We start from the raw sequence: 22136 nt of genomic DNA on the forward strand, positions 1-22136 counted from the left end.
CAGCAGGGAGTCTGTTTCTCCCTCTCACTTCCCCTCTATGCTCTCTCTTTCTCTCAAATAAATAAATAAAATCTTTTAAAAATTTTTTTAAAAGTTTATACATTATAAAATATTTAATTTAAATTTAATTTTAAATACTATCACCAGAAGTAATCTCCATCTATAGTAACAAACACAAAAAAGAAACAAAACTATTTTAGAGGACTTTAAGAAATTAGAACTAGAACCATAGGTCTTTTTATTATGAACACTTAATTAATCACCATATTATGTTGTGAGTAGGCCTCATTTTTTAAAGTAAGGATATATATTTATGTTGGAGAGATGGATGTACATTTAGGTGGACAAGGTGGGAAAAGGAAATATTCTGCTTTCGGTAAGAGGCATCAAGAGAAATCTTACAGTCAAAGAAATTTTATGGGGAAAAAAAAATCACCCTAAAGATAGCAGTGCTAAAAAGCAATATACTATCTCGTAGCTATCTTAAAAGATGATATTATATAACCTTATATCAAAGACTACTAAAGAAACTATTGCCTTGAGTTTGAGAAAGAAGTACAAGTACACAAATCTGAACAATTTCACTTTCAAAAGAGTTGAAAGAAGGAATGGTAGCTGAAGTTCAAATTAAATGAAGTGACTACTAATAAATTTGGAAGGAAAACATATCGTAAGGATGACTACAATGACATTTTCAGACTCTCTTTGCCAAATCATAAGTAATTTGGCAATGTCCATAATGAAACATTGGTCTATATCAAAAGTGGCCCGGAAAAAAAAATGATTATATGATATATATATAAAACATATATGTATGTACTTAAGTACAGTTAATGTTTCCAGTATGTAATACCAAAAGTTCACATAAATGAATGTCTTAAAATAAGTTCTGCTTTGTAATTACTGAAATTACAAAGTTCTAATTAGCAAAAACATGATCAGCAGCCAATACTAATATAACACTTTTAGAATCTCCTGTAACTAGTCACTTTTTTCCCCACTTAGAACATTTGGAAGATCCAGTTTATTTTCCTATATATTTTTCTTTACATATTTTTTTTTCACGTAACTTGATTCCAAGATAGTCAAATGCTAGAGACATAATTATTTTATAATAAGGGGAACAGCTATTTTTATTTTGCTTTGGAAACTAGAAACACTTTTACTTATTTTAGTAACTCTATTTAATAAGACTTTCCTGATAACAAAAAAAAAAGAGCTAAAACTAATTAACATACTAATTTTGAAAAGACTATACCTAAGATTTTATACCTAAATAATTTTTCATCCTATAAAACTTTCAAAATGTGTAATAATTACAATTCAGAACTGATAACATATTTTAATACTTTATACAGAGAACACTTCCAATTATATTTGCTCTGAAAAGATTGCATATAGAAACTAAGATACTGGTTCTCAAATGAATGAAATTATTTATAACATAAAATGGCACTTTAGAAAAGGAATATACAGAGGGACAGTCACCATTTGGTTATATAAATCAATTAAGAAAACCCAGTATATAAGAGTTTAATAGTGAGTGTACATATGTATATAAAAACACACATATATATAAACATACATACATGACTATATGTATAGACCTATCCAATCTTATTATTTTAATCTACTTTAACCCCCAGAAGTGACTTACAACTTGAATTAAGAACATGCTAATAAAAGAACAGAACACTTATGAACCATTTAAAAATTCTATATATAAACAGAAAGGGACCACAAAAATCTGACTCCAAGTCAAATATTATATCAAATATTAAATTCAAATGTGTTAACAAGAAGCAAATACTTAATATTCAGAAATTATATTCCAGACTAAATAAAAATTTTAAAATTATGCCCCAATTTTGGACATCTAAAGTAAGGTAAATCAGATGCAGATTCAGAAGTCAATATTAAACTTACTGGTTCTGTGTACCCTTTGTGAGCAAAAATTTCTGATTTCAAAGACTTAGAAGCTACCAAAAAAAGCAATAACTATAGAATTATGAGAATCATGCCAATGGGTAATTGTTACCCTTTTTGCTCTGCCCCAAAGTAAGAAACCAAGGTGTATCTGTCTAATAAAAATATGCCTCAAGAAAGGTAAGTAAAGCTAGTCCTCTTAATATAAGCTATCAATATAGCATTAGAAGAAAGGCTAAAAGAATAGTTAAGTATGGATGTTTATATATAACGCATAGAATAATTAGTAAAATAATACTAAAGTGTTTAAATGTGACCACAGTTCTAAAGAGTTCCAAAGGATGCTATTATGTTCAGTGACTTGAGAATACCAGGTAAACTAATATTTTAGACAAAACACCTCTCTGTGCTAAAAGCATTAATTCACGGATTTACAAATTTTTACGTGTGCAAAATTAAATGCTGCCTAATTAAAGTTGGCAAATGATTTAAAGAGCTGAACAGAAAGCAAGAGGAGATAAATAGGAAATTTGTTCTACTCAACAGATTAGGGGCCATAGCAGGACAGTGCAAATTCACCTACAAAGCAAATTTAGGAATAAAAAGATGTTGGGACTCTTTCCACACTACCAGAAGGCACATCTCCAGGGGCACTATGAACAAGTCTACTTTGAAAAAGTCCCATGGGTGACTGAAATTGTAAAGACAAAGTTAAGGATTACTATAGTAGACAATCTCTCTGACCATCTACACCTTACTTACTTAACTCCAGACCTCTTGAACTTATTCCAGACCTCTTCCCCAGACTTACAACCAATACAGTCAATTCTGTAGCAAAGCCCTTCTGAATGACCTCTAAAGTAATGTAACTAGGGGTGCCCGGGTGGCTCAGTCTGCTTCTCCCTCTTCCTCTGCCCCCCCCAACCTTGTGCTCTCTCTCTCAAAAATAAATAAAATATTTTAAAAAATAAAATAAAATAATGTAACTACATCATTTCTTTGTGCTTACATGCATTTCTTATCCTGGAATATAACGCCCTACATTATCCGGCCTCTGCCTATCCCTCTTGCCACAGCTTGTACCACTCTTATCCTTATCTACCATACTCCTGCAACACTGGCCTTTTTTTTTCTTCACACCCAGCCTCTTGCCTATCTTAAGGACTTCGCACAGGCAGGTCCTTTTGTCCAGAATGCTCTTTCCTCTGATCTTTGCTTGGTTTGGTCCTTCTTATCTCTATCTCAGTTTAATGTTTCTCCTCAGGGCAGTCTTTCTCCAACCACTTAACCACCAATCACTTGAATCATTTACTATTTCAAAATCCTTTCAATGTTTTCTGTACAGCACACATCACTTTTGGAAACTAACATATATACGTGTGTGTGTCTGTGTGTGTGTGTGTGTGTGTGCGATTCGTTTTTAACGAGTAAGGATATATATGTATATGTATCCTTACTTTTTTTTTTTAATGTATCTCCTCCTGTTAGAATAAAAGTTCTGTAAGTAAGTGTAAGTAAGAATAAGTGTGTGTGTTTACTGTCCTAACTCCACTGATGCCTAAGACTATAAATGCACTAAAAAATAATTGGCAAAATGAAAATCCAAATGCCAACTTAACATCTCCACTTGGATATCTTTTTTTTTTTTAAGATTTTATTTATTTATTTGACAGAGAGAGATCACAAGTAGGCAGAGAGGCGGGCAGAGAGAGAGGAAGGGAAGCAGGCTCCCTGCTGAGCAGAGAGCCCGATGTGGGACTCGATCCCAGGATCCTGAGATCATGACCTGAGCCGAAGGCAGCGGCTTAACCCACTGAGCCACCCAGGCGCCCCTCTCCACTGGGATATCTTACAGGCAACAGCAAATATAACATATCCTTAATGTGATTTATGATTTCCCTACCTCCTAAAATATCAGTCCTATCTTCTTGGGCTTTAAATCTAAGTGAACAGTACCAATACTCAACAAGCAGCATAATCCAGACATTTAGAAGTTATTCTTTCTTTCCCAGCAAGTTCAATCAATCTCCAAGTCCCATCATCACTTTGTCTCTTATATATACTGATTATATCCACTCTGTCCCTCTCTTCCACCATCACCATCGCATCCACTGTCTGAATTACCATTTGTCACCTGGATTACCAAAATGGTCTACTCATTTTTCCTTTGACCTCCCTCCAACCCACCTGTGACATTGCAGCTGTATGAGCTATTCAAATACAATCTGATCTTACCATTTTCCTATTTAACATCCTTTAAACAGCCTGTTCTAGGAATGCCTGGGTGGTTCAGTCAGTTAAGCGTCTGTCCTAGGTTCCAGTCACAATCTTAGGGTCCTGGAATTAAGCCCCGTGTAGGGCTCCCTGGTCCCTGTGTCTCCCCCTCCCTCTGTCCTTCTCGTGCTCACACTCTCTCTAATAAATAAAAATAAAATCTTCCAAAAAAACCAGGGACGCCTGGGTGGCTCAATCAGTTAAGCATTTGCCTTTAGCTCAGGTCGTGATCCCAGGGTCCTGGGATTACCGCATCAAGCCCCTTACTCAGCAAAGATCCTGCTTCTCCCCTCTGCCTGCCACTCCCTCCCACTGCTTGTACATGCATACGCTCTCTTTCTCTCTCTGACAAAAAAATAAAATAGAACCCTTAAAATGAATAAACAGCCTGTTCTAGATCCTCTAGCTTCATTTCTCACCCCTACCCTCAGCCCATACATCCACTGATCCACTCAACAATCGCATATATTGAGTACCCAGTGAAAGGCTGATACAAAATGGACAAAGATCCTGATCTCATGAAGCTTACAGTCTAATAGGAGAGGTTATCACCAAACAAATCAACAGTAAGTAAGTCACACAGTAATTAATACTGAGAAGAAAACTTAAATAGGGTAAGGTCATGGATCAACTGTTTACTGTAGGGGTATAATGGAAAACTATGGGTACATTTTTGGGGTGTCCCAATAATTAAAAGATACTAGTGGGTGGTATCCAGGCATGCTGATTGTCCTATAATACAAGATAGTCGCACACACAAATAATTGTTCTCATCCCATATACTCTTGACATGTCTACATAGGTGAAAAACCTGGGCGCATGGGTGGCTCAGTGGGTTAAGCCTCTGCCTTTGGCTCAGGTCACAATATTGGGCTCTCTGCTCAGTGGGGAGCCTGCTTCTCCCTCTCTCTCTGCCTGCCTCTCGGCCTACTTGTGATCTCTCTCTCTCTGTCAAATAAATAAATAAAATTTAAAAAAAAAAAACCTGCTAATAATTATCTAGATCCTTAACTCTATTTTATATATAAATACTAATAAGTTTTACATGGTTTTAATATACAGATTTCCAAGCAATGGCCATATTCATATAAAGTAAGGGAAGGCTGAACTTTGTTTAGTTTACAACTTTATTAGGAATTGCTCACCATTTTGGAAAATCAAGTCACCCAGCAATGCACCCTAGTGATATGAGTCACAAACATAACTGTTTAGGTTTGGATTGATAGCCGTTATAGTAATGATACAATGTGTAAGCATCTACTTCACAGTGTCTTCTAATATAGTTAGAATTCGGGCCCTTACAGTATTAAAAATTTATTAGTTTATCATAAATTACTTTCCCCTTATTTCTTTCTCATATCACAGTTAGGGTATTCACTAAATTTAATTATGTATATAGGAAGATTATATTCATTATTTCATTCACTTGAAAAGTATTTACTGAGCACCTACTAATGTTCTAACTACTATTCTAAGCACTCTGGATACACTGGAGAACAAAATAAATATCCTGACTAACAAAACTATAATAAATAAGTAGAATATTTAGTTTGTTGAAAGAAAAACTGCAGCAAGTAAGGTACGTTGGGAATGCTAAGAAGGTGGAGTGTATGATGCAAAATTAAACTGGGTAGTCAATGCATCTTGCTGGGAAGGTAAAGCTGAGCAAAGCCACAAAGCCAGACAGTCAAATACAAAAAGGGCCAAAGCCCTAAAGTAGGCACATCTATATCATCATCACAGAACAATAAGGAGAGTATATGCCCTAAGTAACTCTTACAGCTCCATATCGGAATAGCTTCTAAGTCTGCTCAACGACTGCATTGAAAGTTCCATTAAGTGAAAGACAATGTTTTATCTTCTTAATGTCTTCAGTACTTCACACAGTACCAGACACACTAGGAGACACCCATTAACCACTTGCTACATGAAGAAAATAAATGATGACATAATCAGAAAAGTTTTCTGATGCAACTGAGAATTATGCCTCAGAAAAGTAAGATGAGAACTAGAAGCCAGGAAAGGATTAAATGACTGACGTGACATCATAAATCCAAAAGAAAAGTCAGTAGATTAAGTCCAAACAAAATTCCAAAGGCAAAAGCATTAGGCTATAATTAGATCTAAGTAACAAGATAAATTCAAATATGATAAAATCTACATATAAGAAAATCTCCTGAGTAACTAAATTTGCATTCATTCCATTTGGCTTTTAATAAAATATACAAGGTATAACCTACCTATGGTTTTAGATCCAGATTCCTCAATAAAATGTTTTATCTACTTTAGACTAAATAGTCTTGTACTAAAACATATGCATAAAGCTTTTGAAACAGTGGTAAAGTTGATTTCAACATAACACAGACTTAAAGTCTGACAGATTTAAGGACAATTTAGAGACCACCTATTTCAAGACTCATCTTTAAGATGACAACTTGAGGACTAGAGAACTGAAATGATCTGTCAAAAGTCAAAGCCAGTAAGTGATAAACCTCCTATATTTAATATTCTGTTTATAAGTTTAAAAACACAAAATGATCTGCATGAGTTTTCAAATAGGAAAACAATTACTCCAACTACCATACTATTTTAAGGAAAATGACAGCAGGATTCAGTGTCTGTTGTACTACTGGGCCAGGTAAGAATACAATCATATTTTTAAATTCTCTATTTAAACAACAAAATAAAACACCATTTAAGAAAGTCCAAATGGCAAAAAAATATAATAATAAAATAAACTTAGAATTTGCTATGGTTGTTTCTGCTTAAAAATAAGTAATGGCATTAGTATCCTATCATCCCTAAACCTGAGACACTCCCCCAAATAGCATCTAAAAATCTATACATTATTCTTTGTCTTACTAATTAAATAAAATTAAGATAAAGGAAATTTCAACTAATAGAAAAGGGATTATTTTTATAATCAATATTCATATGATTATAAATTATATTTTGCACATTTAATTAAAAAAAGATAGGGAAAGAATTATTAGTCCACTGTATATTTTAACATATTAAGTCTTGAATCACTAATCTGAAATCAAAGAAAATACCTTAGAGCATTAAAACCCCACACCTGAAAGACTTACCATTTTATCTAGATGTTCAATGGATCTATAAATCTCCCCCTGGGATTCATCATAGTAACTGTAACGGAACCTTTGACCTTGAAACAAATATCATGTACAAAATAAAATAGGGAAAAATTAGAAGCTAAAAAGAAAGCAAGCGCTTACCAAATAATTTCAGTTCTCATGGAAGGCAAAGCACAGCTTAAGCCTCTGAGAGAATCATTCCCAAGAGCCCTTGTACATAAAAATAAAAGGCATATTTGGGAAGTAATAAAGAAATGATATATCACCAGTGTTTTATGATGTTAAAAACTACTTCAAACTGTAGAACCTTAAAGTCACAAGCAATACAAAAGACTAAGGAAACAAAACAGCTTAAAAGTTAGAAGCATTGTTAAACATATTATATCACTCTGTAATGGAAGGTAAACCCAAAGAATATGATTCAAGGAAATCTGGTTTAAGGAAACTATCTCAGTGTAACAGATCAATGAAATCAATGAAAGCTTAGCTTTTGCTGTATAAATGCAAAGACTTGATCTCTATTACAGAAAAAAAAAATGTGCAGGTCAGAGATATATTGTGGCTTATGTGATTTTTATGACCTCAATAAAAAAATTTATCTCATTTTTTTAAAACTCTCTACTTGAAAAAAGATCGATACAAGTGCCTAAAAATAGGAGGCACAAAAGGATAAATACAATTGTCCTGCTCTGACAATAAAATCTCAGTAAGAGTACAAGCACAGAACATTCACGTTTAGCTCTTCTCCAAGAAACAGAGGGTAAGCTGGAAGAAGCTTGAAAAGAAGACAGAAAACAAAAGGCTCAGGTAATAAATCTGGCTCCCTATTATAATTGTATAAAAACTAGAAGTTAAAAATATTTATAAATAATTGTGGTATGCTATTCCACAGACTATGTTGTATTTCAGACACATCTACATTTGTATATCTGTGATGCCTATATTTCTTAGAACTCATTACTTTTATATTTAGCTATTTTTAAAGATTCACCAAAATACATTTGAAAGGTATGTGAGTACACCAGTCATGTATGCACACATTCTGTGTCTTGTGCTTCATTGTTAGAGCAAAGTTCACATATAAAATTATTATCCTCACACCTGAGAAGATGGGTTTCTTTGGCTGGATACTTATGATTTTTAAGTTCTCTGTTTATCTTGTTTAAAAAAATGATCATCTTATAGATGACGAGTGATGCAAAATAACAAAACTCTTTTGGTGTTCTCTTTTGGAAAAAACCACACACCACAGTTATCCACACTTCCTTTACTTGTTGATTTTGATCAACTTTGATGGTCATCTTTCTAGACTATACTGTATTTTCTTAACTTTCACATTTTAACTTTGCACACACATTAATACATATGATTACTCGTGTAACAGTTCTTATTTTCCCTCAAGAGTTGCTATTAAATCAGTATTGCATCTTATAATTCATGATATCCTAGAATCAAGAAATAAGGTTCTGAGACAATTATCTGCTTTCTGAATATAAAAACCATTTCTATCAACATTGAGGATTACTACATGTCACCATAACTATGAGATCAATTACAATTCTTGCACTAAAAAAATTCTTAAACAGTGACAATTCATCACTCAATGCCCTTATATTAATTAACTCATCAGACATTTCTTTCAAAATTTAGAGTTAGGTATAGTTTTGTTTTTCTTTACAGAATGTACACACTTACTCCTACCTAATAGCGAGAACTATATAATTGGACCCTATTTTTTCCTACTTGCCAGATGGCTATTGGAAGGCTCAAAGTCAAATCTAAAGTCTGTTGCAATAACTTCTTGATTCAATTCACCGGTACTAAATTTCTACTTGGATTTCAAAGGTCTTTTGACAGAGTTGCCCGAAATCTTTTGTGAAATAAACAAACAAATTATTAACCTTAGACAAGAAACTTCTGACTCACTGTCAATTGTAGTAAGAGTAATATCCTTGGAAGCAATCAAGATGAATATTTTTTGAACCTGAACTACTTCAGGTTTATACTAATACATTCTCTTTTTCTTGCTTCAGGAGATAGCTGTTCGTTTTAGCTGAAAATATTCCCTGTGACTGGGATGTAATTGTCTAATCTGAAAACTGCTACTCTTCAGGTCTACAGAAAAATGCATGTACTTTCTGATAACCATTTCTACTCAAGTCTTTTCTGCTTATTTCCAAGTTCAGAGCTGCTATTTCAAATGACTGAAGTTGGTCAAAGCTGCCTTAATCACAAGTGGAAAGTACAACTATACTTAGAAATGCTCCCATGTTCATACGGACCATTTTCACTGTAACCCTGACTTTAAAACTACTTCTGAAGTAAGAAAAAATACATAAAATGTTTTGAATACTTCAAAATACCAAATCAACATATGATTTAAAAAGAATGACAAAATGCACAGGAAATTGATGAGGAAATGTTTAACATTTTACTATCTACCTCTTGCTGCTCTTTAGGTGTTTGCATTTTGTAGCTGAAGAATCAAGTAGAAATATTTTATGAGCTCTAAATAATGTATCAATTAAGTAGCTAAATACACACTACATAGAGCTACTATACTGAAAAAGTATTTTACTTAAACAGCTCAACTTAGAATAATTTTTTAAAATTATACAAGCATTTAGAAATTACCTGAGTAATTCATTCTGGTCAATATACATACAGAAAGCATCTACTTCAAAGTAAATAGTTTCTATCATCCCAGCCTATCCGTGGGGGTGGAAGTAGGAGGTGTGTGCACACACACGCATGCACACACACACACACCACTTTAGTTACACACCTCTTGGAATTTGAATGCAAAAAATAGTTTGTATCTAATTATCAAAAAGAAGTTTATCAAGATTTTATTTAATGAAAAATGAAAGAAATGACAACACTAGCACAATACACTGTTCATAAATGCACCTTTAATCAAATATTCACTGTTGATGTATTATGACTTCATGTTTAACTCACAAGCAGACATTTTGTTTTATAACACTTCTAACATTCAGTAAAGCTTATGCATCTAAACTGAGCAAACACAGGTGCCTCTGTACCTGGAGAACTGGACTTGTATACTTTTTTAAGTATGAATAAAGCATATCACATAGTAAGAGAAAATTACTTACCTGAAACTTATCCTTTCAGAAGGTACACTGGGAAAATGGATTCTTTGAGCCCCTGTTTCAACTCCAAGTATGAGCTTTCTAGCTTTAAGAGCCATTGACACTGCCCCTAGGGGCAGTACAAGCTTTGGAACTCCCCTAGTGAGTATGTCAGTAGTTTCTTCAGGTGCCTTCCCTCAGTTCTTTTCAAATTCAAAAGATGAGAGGAAAAATAACCCAAGAAAAAAAAATCCTGTAAAGCAGAAACCTTACTCTTTGAGGGAAGGAGGGTAGCTCATTTGTGAATCCATTCCAGAGCACGCTTTCTGAGAAAAAGAAATACAGGTAAGTAATTTTCCTATCTCCAAAGGTGACTGGTGATTAATGAGTGGATTCACAGAGTGTGGAGAGTAAGCTCCAGGGATGTCTGTTCAACACACAACAATCAACTAATGAGGACAAACATAACAATGAATGGTACAAGAACCAACACTGCTTTTTAAGTGCCTCAAAACAAAACAAAACAAAATATAGCAAATACCTCAACATTAAGCTATACACTGGTTTGCAGAAATAAACAACGAGCTTGGAAAGTTTATTTTAAAGCCCCCAAAAAGATTAGTGAACAAAACAGACTTTCAGACATATGTCCAGTAAAAATTGTACTGTTACACATTCACTTTATCACTTTATGTTTATATGTTAAAGCACTTTCAATTATTTTAGTTAATCCTCACAACAACCTATGAGATAGATTATTAGGTCATTCCATACTAAGGACATTCATAATTGAAATCGTGAAAAACTATAGTCCTTTCATTCTAAAATCTTAGTTATAATGTAAAAAGAAAAAAAAAGTATCAGCCTTCCCTCAAAAGATCAAAAACCTAAATATGTGTAACTAGTATGTATAAAATTTGAGAAGACAAATATGAAAGCTTGGATGAGATGTATTTCAGGAATTAGCTAACTTATACTCAAACCAATTGAAATTATTTAGAAAATAGTAACACCCTAGTACCTAGCAAAAGAAAGGAAAAAAGAGCAGGCATGCATAATCACTTGTTATGGAAAATTAAACTAGAAATCTGAATAAAGATAAATCCATAAATATTCTGGGGAATGCTACTTTTGATAGGTGACACAAATTAAAAAAGAAATTATATAAACCTATACAAATATAAGTTCCTATGTAAAAATCCAAAACTGCTGAATTGAGTGCAGTAAAATTTATTCATATTTAATAAAATAATTTATCACTAACATTTACCAAGTAAATTTACTGAAGTCAATTTGCAGTTAAAATCACCATAAAAAGAAAAGTAAGTAGAATGAATCGACTTTAAAAAAATCAATTTCTGTTAGATGCAGTTTCATTTAGAAACCTCTTAGAAGTTAATCAGAAATTATGTTAATGAAAGCTGTCAATGATCTAAATGTGAAAATAAAAATTTCAAAATCAGGAAAGTACAAACATTAATATTTTATATTATATATATGGAGAAGAGCAAAAATTAAAGGCAAACAGAATGAAAATTCTACAATTAGAAAAACTAAAATAGGTCCATCCTATAAGATGGCATCTTATAGGATAAGAAACTTGGGTCAGAAAAAGTATGGACACAACATTACCTAAGCACAGTAAAAATCAAATACTAGCAGCAAATGTCCTTCACTTACACCACAAGCCCTGGTAGTAGCAGGAAGGGCAAAATGAGGTAGTTCATGAAGTGTTACTAGGAAACATCACCCTACTGGGCTGACTAATGAATTTTCATGTGGATTAGACTAGTGATAAAATAAAAGACAGGAATTGAAGTGGTGAAGGTTTTTTTTTTTCTGTTAGGGTGGGGTATTCAAATGAAGGGACAGAAAGAAGGGGCATAATAGAATCTAGGTACCCATTCTCCCTCAGCTTTCCCAACCCAAAAAGAAAATTTGGGAGTATTTTAATCTTTCTACTTTTTCTCTCTCTAATGTCTTTTTCAAGTCCACATAAAATTTAAATGGGATCTGAAAGATGAAAATCTTTAAAGCAAAGTACACTTAAAAAAAAAGTCATTCGTGTAATGGACACTGGTTAATAAGTAACCAGGCAAAACCCTTCCAATCACTGTCTCCATCACCAAATCTCCTGCCTTATTTTTAACAGAACCCGGACATAATAGAAATAATGACTAGAAATGAAAAATGTTGTCACTGCTAGTACTCTGTTATTCAACAAAACAAATTCCACTGTAGGCATCTGAGTAATCTGTCAACGGTACCATAATCAAGTAAGTGATTTTTCTCCAAAAATCAGCTATTTAGAAATGTAAAGGGTGTTGACAGCTCAACTCAATGAAATTTTTAAGATCTCTGAGTATCTGAGTAACTGAATTCTTCCTGTGAAATGATTTAGAATGCAGTGTTATCATTACTTTGATATGGTAAAATCAATCTATACAGTATCTTTACCAAAAAAGAAGAAACAGCAGAAGCAGCAGAAGCAGATGAAGAAGAAGAAGAAGAAGCAGCAGAAGAAGAAGTAATAGAAGAAGAAGAAGAAGAAGAAGAAGAAGAAGAAGAAGGAGGAGGAGGAGGAGGAGGAGGAGGAGGAGGAGGAGGAGGAGGAGAAGAAGAAGAAGAAGAAGGACTATTAAGAAATACCCTCACAAGAAAAAGTTTGACTTTTGAAATGGGAGTATAACATTCATTAAAATTTAGAAAAGATGACCAATGCCACCAGAGCATTAAACTTGAAAAATACAAAAATTTCTAAGACATTTTATTTTAACCTGTAACTAGTCAAAAATTCATATTACTTCAGTTAGGCATATAAAATAGGAAATGAATCTTACTTTACAAGAATGATGGTTATTATTGCTATTGTAAAGGGAAACTACCAATCTTGGAATAGTATCCATGCAACACCTTCCACTTATCCCCAGATCTTCATCGAATTTCCTAACAAGAATCAGTACAGTGCTTTTCATAAGTGCAAAGCAAGCACCTAATGAGTATTGTTAGTGAGAGTGATACTAAAAAAATAAACACCTGGAAAAGTTCTATTACTTAACCACCAAATGTAAATAAAAAATGTTTTAGGCTCTGGACAATTCTCTTAACTAACACCTACCAGCCTCTGGAAATTTTGAGTTCTTATTTGTAATTGTCACCAGGAAATCCTAGCTTATAATTTAAATGCCAAATTTTTCTACAGCACAGGAGATCGAAAGGCCTAAATAACTTTCCAAGAACCTAGGTAGAACACAAAACAAAATTCATCTTTCTCTCTCAATATTGCACTTAAATACAGTACTTGGATTAGGGCTTAATTTGCTTTAGAATTCATTCATGAAGCAAAAAAAAAAAAATGACTCAACAGACAAGAACGATTTTAAAGCATCTACAGATTTTTGTGTGATTTATGCTGTGATTGTACATGATACCCCATCTTGAGGGAGAACCCAGATTCTAAAGAACAATATCAGAGGAACTAATTATTTAAATATAAAAGTAATTTAAAGTGATTCATAAGAGCCTTAAAAGTGAAGAGGGAGGAGACACATGCTTCAAGAATTTTTAATTCTAAAACATATGGATATATGCTTTATTACCAACATAAGTTCACAATACTAAGAAAAATATCCTTTTTTCAACAATGATACTTCTTAGTTTTTAAGATCAACTATGACTAAATATCAGAATTTCCAAGAATCTACCTAGTCCTCACATCTAAGTAATATACTTATAATCCATAAAAAATAACTTCTGCCAAAGGTAATAAACCAACTAGCCAATAGAATTGATTCTTAAAGAACCCTGAGAACCCTCAGGGAGTTTGGCAAGGTCACATAGCTACCTGTATATCCTAAACCAGGACTTCCCAACCTCAGCACTAGATATTTTGGGCAGGATAATTCTTTGATGAAGAGGGCTGTCCTGTGTACTAGAGGATGTTTATTTAGCAGCTTTTCTGGACTCCACCAAGTAGAAGCCTAAAGCATTCCCACTTCCAACCCCCACCCCACTGTAATGACCAAAAATGTCTCCAGGCATTTCCAAATGTCCCTTCATAAGATAATCAGCCTCAGATGAGAAATTAGTGCCTTAAACCAAAATACTTATCTATAAAGGAGGATGGCTCTCTTAAGATGGTCTCAACACCATTCACAGAGCAGTGGAAGAGAAAATACCAGCCTAAGCACAATAGATAAATATTGAGTCAACTTTGGTAATCCATGCTTAAGACACATAAAAGCCAGGGGTCCCTATATCTCATTGAGGATGTTTTCCTGACCATTATAGTACTCTTATCTTAAAATTTATAATCTTGTGCCTTACATTTTCTCTATAATCAAAGAAATAACTGAAAGATGAACAGGTATTGGCATCCTCCAGCCAATGAGAAATGTCCTAAAAGGAACAGGATTCAAAAATATTCTAGAACAGTCATGGATAAGGGAGAGTAAACTGTATTCAAAGAATCAAAATATAAAATTTACTCAAAGAAGCATTCACAAATGTCTTTCTTTATCATCAGTTCACTGTGAAGTTTCCTTTCTCTTTTTATTCACAAAATAAAAAAATCACCTAAGAGTCCTCACCCTTATAAACCATTACCAATGAAGACCACAATGCTAATAGCCCACATGTTACAATCTTGGAGGGTAGCTCTAAACTGATGGCAAAAATTAAGCACCAAAGGAAAAGTAGAAAGAAAAAAAAACACTAATTACAGAAAAGGAAATGTGGAAAAGGACTGGCATAGCACACAGTGCTCTTTTACCTTCTAAAGAAGAAATGTGTTTTATCTACGAAAAAACTAACTTCAAAGAATCTACCACACAACTCAACTTGGAAATAGGGTTAAAAGATCTTACTTAACTCCCACTAATATAAGTGGCTAAGCAAGGATGCCCTCACAGTGTGAATCCAATTATACCAGTCGCCTTTGGAAATGTATCCATAATCTATCATAATCTGATCCTTTTTAAAAGACTTTTTTATTCACTTTTAAACCGTTGCAGCTAAAAGTAAAACTTTCCAAGGGAAGTGGTAAGAAACTGAAAATCCAAGCTTAGAGTGAAAAGATACCATTAACCACAAGTATATATTATCTACCATGATATGTTAAAATCTAGAACTTACCCCAATGGCAGAAATCAGAAGAAACCACAAAGAGATTACTAGGATCCGCTAGATATTTACTGAAGAGTTTTCCGAATTCCTGTTCTTTTGACTCACTCAGAGCTCCAACCAGTACAGGAATAATGGTAAACTCATCCTTATGGCTTAAAGAAAACAGAAAAAAAAAAAAAAAGTCATTTAAGAAGTATAAGAATATAAGTAGTTTTCCAATGTGCTGGCACTAAAAAGTGGAACATTGATTAAAAAGGGTAAGGATAAGACACATACTGTTGAATTTTTTAATCTATAATTGAAATGTTTAAAGAAGACCACTTAAAAATAAGAGAGATACAGAATACTAAAAATATCTATTTAAATTACAGAAATGTACAATACTTCTTTAGGTAAACAAAGCTATTTTACTAGCAGGTATAATAATGTCCTCCAATATAAAAATAACCCCATCAGACCATCACCAAGACAAGTCTTCTCTACTACCCTTCAAAGCTACAATCATCTGCCTAATCCTTCCACAATTTTAAAAGAGCATTAAACTCTTCCTCAATATTTTAATCTTATCCTGTTACAAATACCACCACTGCTGGTACTTTATAAACCTGCCAAGTGAGACCTACAAACTTAATCTTGGCTCCCATAAGATACACCAACTGCACCTTAAACCTACACTAATACACAGATACAGGACAGCCTGACGATACCACTCAAATTTCACTGGCATCTTGGGTGGACATAGAATTCAAGGAAGTAGGTATTAATTTCTAGCAGCAAGAAAAAGACACCAAACCCACCCACAATGTTTATGACATTTCCACAAGTCCCTTTTTCACTCTACAGATTGACAGATTTATGGAAAAGGAACAGAGCAGATTAATAAAGAATAACTATCATGGGCTATAGAAATAGACGTTCATCCAAAACCTTTTAAAATTTTCATTGCAGTGAAATTTTACTTACATATATTCAATACTATTTATATTCTAAATGATCCCAGATTGGAATTTTAGAAGCGTGAGTCATTTTTGTCTGACTTGTGCTGAACAGGACTTTAAAAAAAAAAAAAAATCACCATTATAATAAATGCTTTTTAATATGTTAATCTGACACTTAACTGATGTAGGACAAACAGAATTCATAAAAAGGTTTTTAAAAATACTAAATTTAAGTTTATTCCCAAATAAGTGTTAGCCTAGCTTCATAAAGCTACAGCCAGGGCACCCAAGCACCTCCCCCAGAAAGACCCCCTTACCCTTGTCAATTGCGAAATAAACAGATCATACAGATCTCCAGTCCCTCTGCAATGCAGGGGCTTCTTGGGCAGAATCTGCATCTATGGAGTAAGAAAAAAAGAGGAAGCTGGCAGAGGAAGCTGCCATGGAATATCTCCTTCTCTGACTCTTTTACCAGTTTGCTGAACAACTGCATGAATGAACAGGGGCTCTTCAATAAGTTAAGAGTGATTACCAATCAAAAGGCAAGAATCTGGGCTCTAGTAAAAATTCAAGAAGACTGCTATGACTTGTTCTAACTTCAAGTACTATCTATATAAATAAATAAACTACGATCATCAAGGAATATGTAAGTAATTATGACATGGTAGGGATGCAGTTACATAAGAATATAAAAAAGAAGTCAGAGGAAATCGGTTCACGTACCATCTCTATCACATAATAAAAGTTGAGAGGGTGGGTAAATTACTAAATACTTAAAAATGTATTTTCTTATCTGTAAAATGATCATAATTACAATGTCTATTTTCTAAAGTTGCTACAAAGTGAGAAACACTACTGGAAAATACTTTGTCAACAACTGGTGGCTCACCCTAAAGAAATAATACATGTCTACTATTCTACAGAGCCACAAGCATTCCCTTACCCTCAGCCTCAGCCTGTAAATCTATCTATACCGAGGTAAAAAGCTCATACTACTTAGAAATCTAAGCTTTGAATCAAGATCTATCCATCAACCTCCTTGTCATTTCTTTAAAAAAAAAAAAACCTACTTCTGGTTCTGTATTTCCACAAAGTATGAATTAGAAAAAAGAGCATTTGGCTTTGAAATGTAATATTCCTAGATTTTAGAATTCAAGTTGTCAGGCTGGACTTCCCCAGTGAAGGTGTACAAAATCTCACCCTCAAAAAATAATTATAAAATTGTCAAAAAAACAAAACAAAACAAAACATTTTGTGCTCTAGAAATTAACCAAAAACAAAAAACACAACAAGAATAGTTTATTCATTATTTTCATAAGTGACCTTCTTAGGAAGAACAGTGGGAGTCTGGCATCTTACGGAGCATTCTCTATCCCCCTGCCCCACTCCACCAGCATAGTGGGGTTGGCTGTGAAAGCCAGCAGCTTTACTTGCTGAAGGAAGCTGACTTTGATTTGGAGCAGGGAGCAGAAAACACATCCAGCAAAAAACAGAAAAGCCTATAGCTCTCATAGCCTGAGATTACAAAACCAGTGGAGGCAAGCCACAAACCTGAGGACTACCTAGAAATTTAACATGGAAATTCTGCAAAGGAGACAGCCACAGAAGGACCCAATAAATTCACATATTCTGAGGAGATGATTGATGTCCTCTACATAACTCTTTCTGACTAGAAGGCAGCAAGCACATATGTGCTGGGGAAACCCATAAGGTTCCAAGCTCCCCCAAAATGCCAGCTAATCAGGAGGGTGAGAGCACACCCAAGGGAAAGTGGAGACCTGAGAGCAACATCACACATCCCAGGCTGACTGGAAATCTACACACACTCAGGGCGACCGGAGAAGACCCAACAGAAATGAAAGGAGGCAAGCTAGACAATGGCCCAAATTTTGAATATGCTCCCCAAACTATACCCAATCCACCAGCAGAGGATGAAAGCCTTACTGGCTCACAGTGTTCGTCACAACCTCCAACCAATCACTACTGAAGCACTACGTAATGCAGACATAGAGGTAAACTCTAGAAAGCCAAATTAAAGAAATTTTTAAAAGCTGAGAAGATACATCAGTAGCCACAATTTTGGGAGAGAGCAATTCTGCAGATTATGGCAACAAAGTTACTTAAAAAAAAAAAAGTAAATGAATGAATGAATGAACAAATGGAACAACTACCACCACCACTACCACCTGCAGAAATTTTTAATAAAACCAGAATCAAGTTGCTATATTACAAATTTTTAGAAGTCAGTTTTAAGAAAAAATTATGAGCTACAAAAACAGGAAAGTGTAAAACATTCTCAGGGGAAAAAGAAAAAAAAAGTAGCCAATAGAAGCTGTATCCATGTGGGACCAGATTTAGCAAAAACTTCAAAATAATTGTATGTTAAAAAAAAAAACAAGGAGGGCGCCTGGGTGGCTCAGTGGGTTAAGCCGCTGCCTTCAGCTCAGGTCATGATCTCAGGGTCCTGGGATCGAGTCCTGCATCGGGCTCTCTGCTCAGTGGGGAGCCTGCTTCCTCCTCTCTCTCTGCCTGCCTGTCTACTGTGACCTCTCTCTCTGTCAAATAAATAAATAAATAAAATCTTAAAAAAAAAAAATAGTGTTAAAAAAAAATCAAGGAAAACTATGCTTTAAAAAGTTAAAATATGGCAATGACTAAATAATAGTAAATATCAACAAAGATATGCAAGCTATTAAAAAGAACTAAATGGAAATTTTAGAGTTAAAAAGTACAGCAAATGAAATTAGCTAGATGGTCCAAAAATATTACAAAAAGAATCTGTGCAATTAAAGATAAGATAAATCATCCAACTTGTAGAGAGAAAAAAAGGGACTGAAGAAAAATGAACAGAGCACTGGACACTTGGAAGACAACATCAAACATACTAGGATGCGTACAATGGGAGTTCCAAAAAAAGGTACAGAAATCTATAAGAAGAAATAATGGATGGCTGATCAAAAAAAAAATGAAATTTTGCCATTTGCAACAACATAGATGGAACTAGAGGGTAATTTGCTAAGCGAAATAAGTTAATCAGAGAAAGACAAGTATCATATGATTTTGGTGATATAAGGAATGTGAGAAACTAGACAGAGGATCATAGGGGAAGGGAGGGAAAAATGAAACAAGATGAAACCAGAGGGAGATAAACCATAAAACACTCTCAATCTCAGGACACAAACTGAGGGTTGCTGGAGGGGAGGAGGGTGGGAGGGATGGAGTCACTGGGTGATGGACACTGGGGAGGGTACGTGCTATGGTGAGTGCTGTGAATTGTATAAGACTGATGAATCACAGACCTGCACCCCTGAAACAAAAATATATGATAACTAAAAAAAGAAATAATGGTTGAAAACATTCCAAATTTCATGAAAAACATTAATCTCCAGTTCTAAGAGACTCAACAATCCACAGGAGGATAAGCACAAAGAGATCCCCATCTAGATACACTATAATGAAACTGATGAAATGAAAACCAAAGACAAGGAGAAAATCTTAAAAGCAGCAAAAGGAAAATGACCCATCACTTACAGGATAGTGTTTTCAACAAATGGTACTGGAATAACTGAATATCCATATTAAAAAAAGTGAACTTAGACCTTTACCTCATACCACACACAAGAATTAACTCAAATTCAGTAACAGATATAACTATAAGAGCTAAAATAATAACTCTTCTGGAACAGAGGTTAGCAAAAATCTTTTTAAAGGGTCCATAAAGTAAATAATAAAGTAAATATTTTAGGTTTGGGGGGACATACAATCTCCCTAACTACTTAACTGTCACTATAAAGAGAAAGCAGCCACAGATGATATGTAAATGAGTGGGTATGGATGGCTATAACCTAATGAAACATTTACAATAACAAGTGGTGGGCCAGATGTGGTCTGCAGACTATAGTTTGCTGATTCCTGTTCAAAAAGAGAAAACATCTGTGACCCTGAATTAGACAAAGATTTTTTAAATAAGATATCAAAAGTTAAATCCACTCAAGAAAGAAAGAAAAATAAAAGATAAAATGAATTCATCAAAAACTTTTGCTCTTCAACAACAAAATGACCTGTATCTAGAATATGTAAAGTCTCTTACAACTCAGTAAGAAGACAAATTATCTAATTTAAACTGGGGCAAAATATATGAACAGATATTTCACAAGACAAGACATACAAATGACTAAAAACCACACTGAAAAGTTGCTCAACATCATGAGTCACTGGGAAGATGAGAATTAACACCAAATGAGGTTACACTATATACATCTATCAGAAGGGCTGACTGTAACAGGTATTGGCCAGAATGGGAGACACCAGAACCCTCACACATTGCTTCTGGAATATAAAATGGGGCCATCACTTTAGAAAACAGTCTGGCAGTTTCTGAAAGTTAAAACATAGATTCATGTGACCAGACACATCATTCCTAGTATCAATTCAAGAGAAATGAAAACATTTGTACACATAAAGACTTGTACAAGAATCTTTGTAACATTATTCCTAATAGCCAAAAATGGAAGTGATCTAAATGTCCATCAGCGGGTGAATGGATAAACAAAATACAGTATATTCACATAAGGTAATAACTATTTGGCAATAAAAAGGAATGAACTATTGACATATACCATAACACGGATGAAGCTCAAAAACAGTATGCTAAGTAAAAAAGGACAGATATAAAAAACATTTCATAGGATTTCATTTATGTGAAATTTCCAGAAAATACAATCTATAGAGACAGAAAGCAGATAAATGGTTGCTTAAGATTCAGAGTCGGAAGGGCACCTGAGTGGCTCAGTCCATTAAGCTTCTGCTTTTGGCTCAGGTCATGATCCAGGGTCCTGGAATGGAGCCCCACATCAGGCTCCCTGCTTAGCAGGGAGCCAGCATCTCCCTCTCCATCTGCCCCTCCCCCAGCTCATGCTCGCTCTCTCTCCCCCTCCCTTTCTCAAAAAAATAAAATCTTAAAAAAAAAAAAAAAAAGAGATTGAGAGTCAGAGCCACAACTGCCCTCAAATACACACAGGGCTTCTTTTTTGTGTAATGAAAATATTCTCAAACTAGATGATGAGAATGATTGCACAACTCTACAAATTTACTAAGAATCGCTGAGTTGTACTCTTATGTGAGTGAATTTTATAGGATATAAATCATACAATAGAGCTGTTAAAAGAAAAAATAAATCCATCCTTGCTCCTTGCAAGCTGTGCTACCTGCAGCAGGTTACCTAAAACTACCCTAAGCCTCAATCTGGTCATCAGTAAAAACAGAGTTAATAATACTTACTTTACTTACAAGGCTCTTATGAGTACTTTAGTAATGTAGAGTTAAGTTTTAGCTCTTTTTCTATCCTATACCTTAAACCGTACTGCAGAAAATTAATATATCCAAGATGTGTAACAGACTAAAAAGAACTGAAATCCCAGAACCCTGAGAGGAGCACTTGCTCCAAAAACAAATAATATCACTATATCACCAATAGTCTTGAAGGTACAGAGCACTGAAAATCTACATTCTAATATCCAAGGACATTGACTGAGGCCACAATTAGAAAGAAAGGGAAAATTTTAAGATCTAATACAAACCCAAGATTTAAGAAATGTTAGAATGCCATTTCATTGAGTCAGAAACTTATGGCAGGCTTTCTATTAGGAAAAGAGGATAGGGAATCTTGCAGAGAAGTTAACCTAACA

General features: G+C 34.2%; 1 protein-coding gene across 3 annotated transcripts in view; it reads right to left on the reverse strand.

Annotated features, from left to right (window-relative positions):
• The window catches only part of MEMO1 (mediator of cell motility 1), a 116894-nt gene that overhangs the window by 5410 nt on the left and 89348 nt on the right, over positions 1–22136 (reverse strand). For 2 of the 3 annotated variants that reach the window (XM_082745271.1, XM_082745272.1), the window contains 2 exons: positions 15521–15663; positions 7290–7366 (listed from right to left, as the gene is read on the reverse strand). In XM_082745271.1, the coding sequence (XP_082601397.1) occupies positions 7290–7366; positions 15521–15663 (220 nt within the window). The remainder of the gene's footprint in view (positions 1–7289; positions 7367–15520; positions 15664–22136) is intronic. The other variant, XM_082745273.1, reaches the window with a different exon arrangement.

The sequence above is a fragment of the Mustela nivalis genome (genome assembly GCF_964662115.1).
Source record: "Mustela nivalis genome assembly, chromosome: 8".
Lineage (NCBI taxonomy): Eukaryota > Metazoa > Chordata > Mammalia > Carnivora > Mustelidae > Mustela > Mustela nivalis.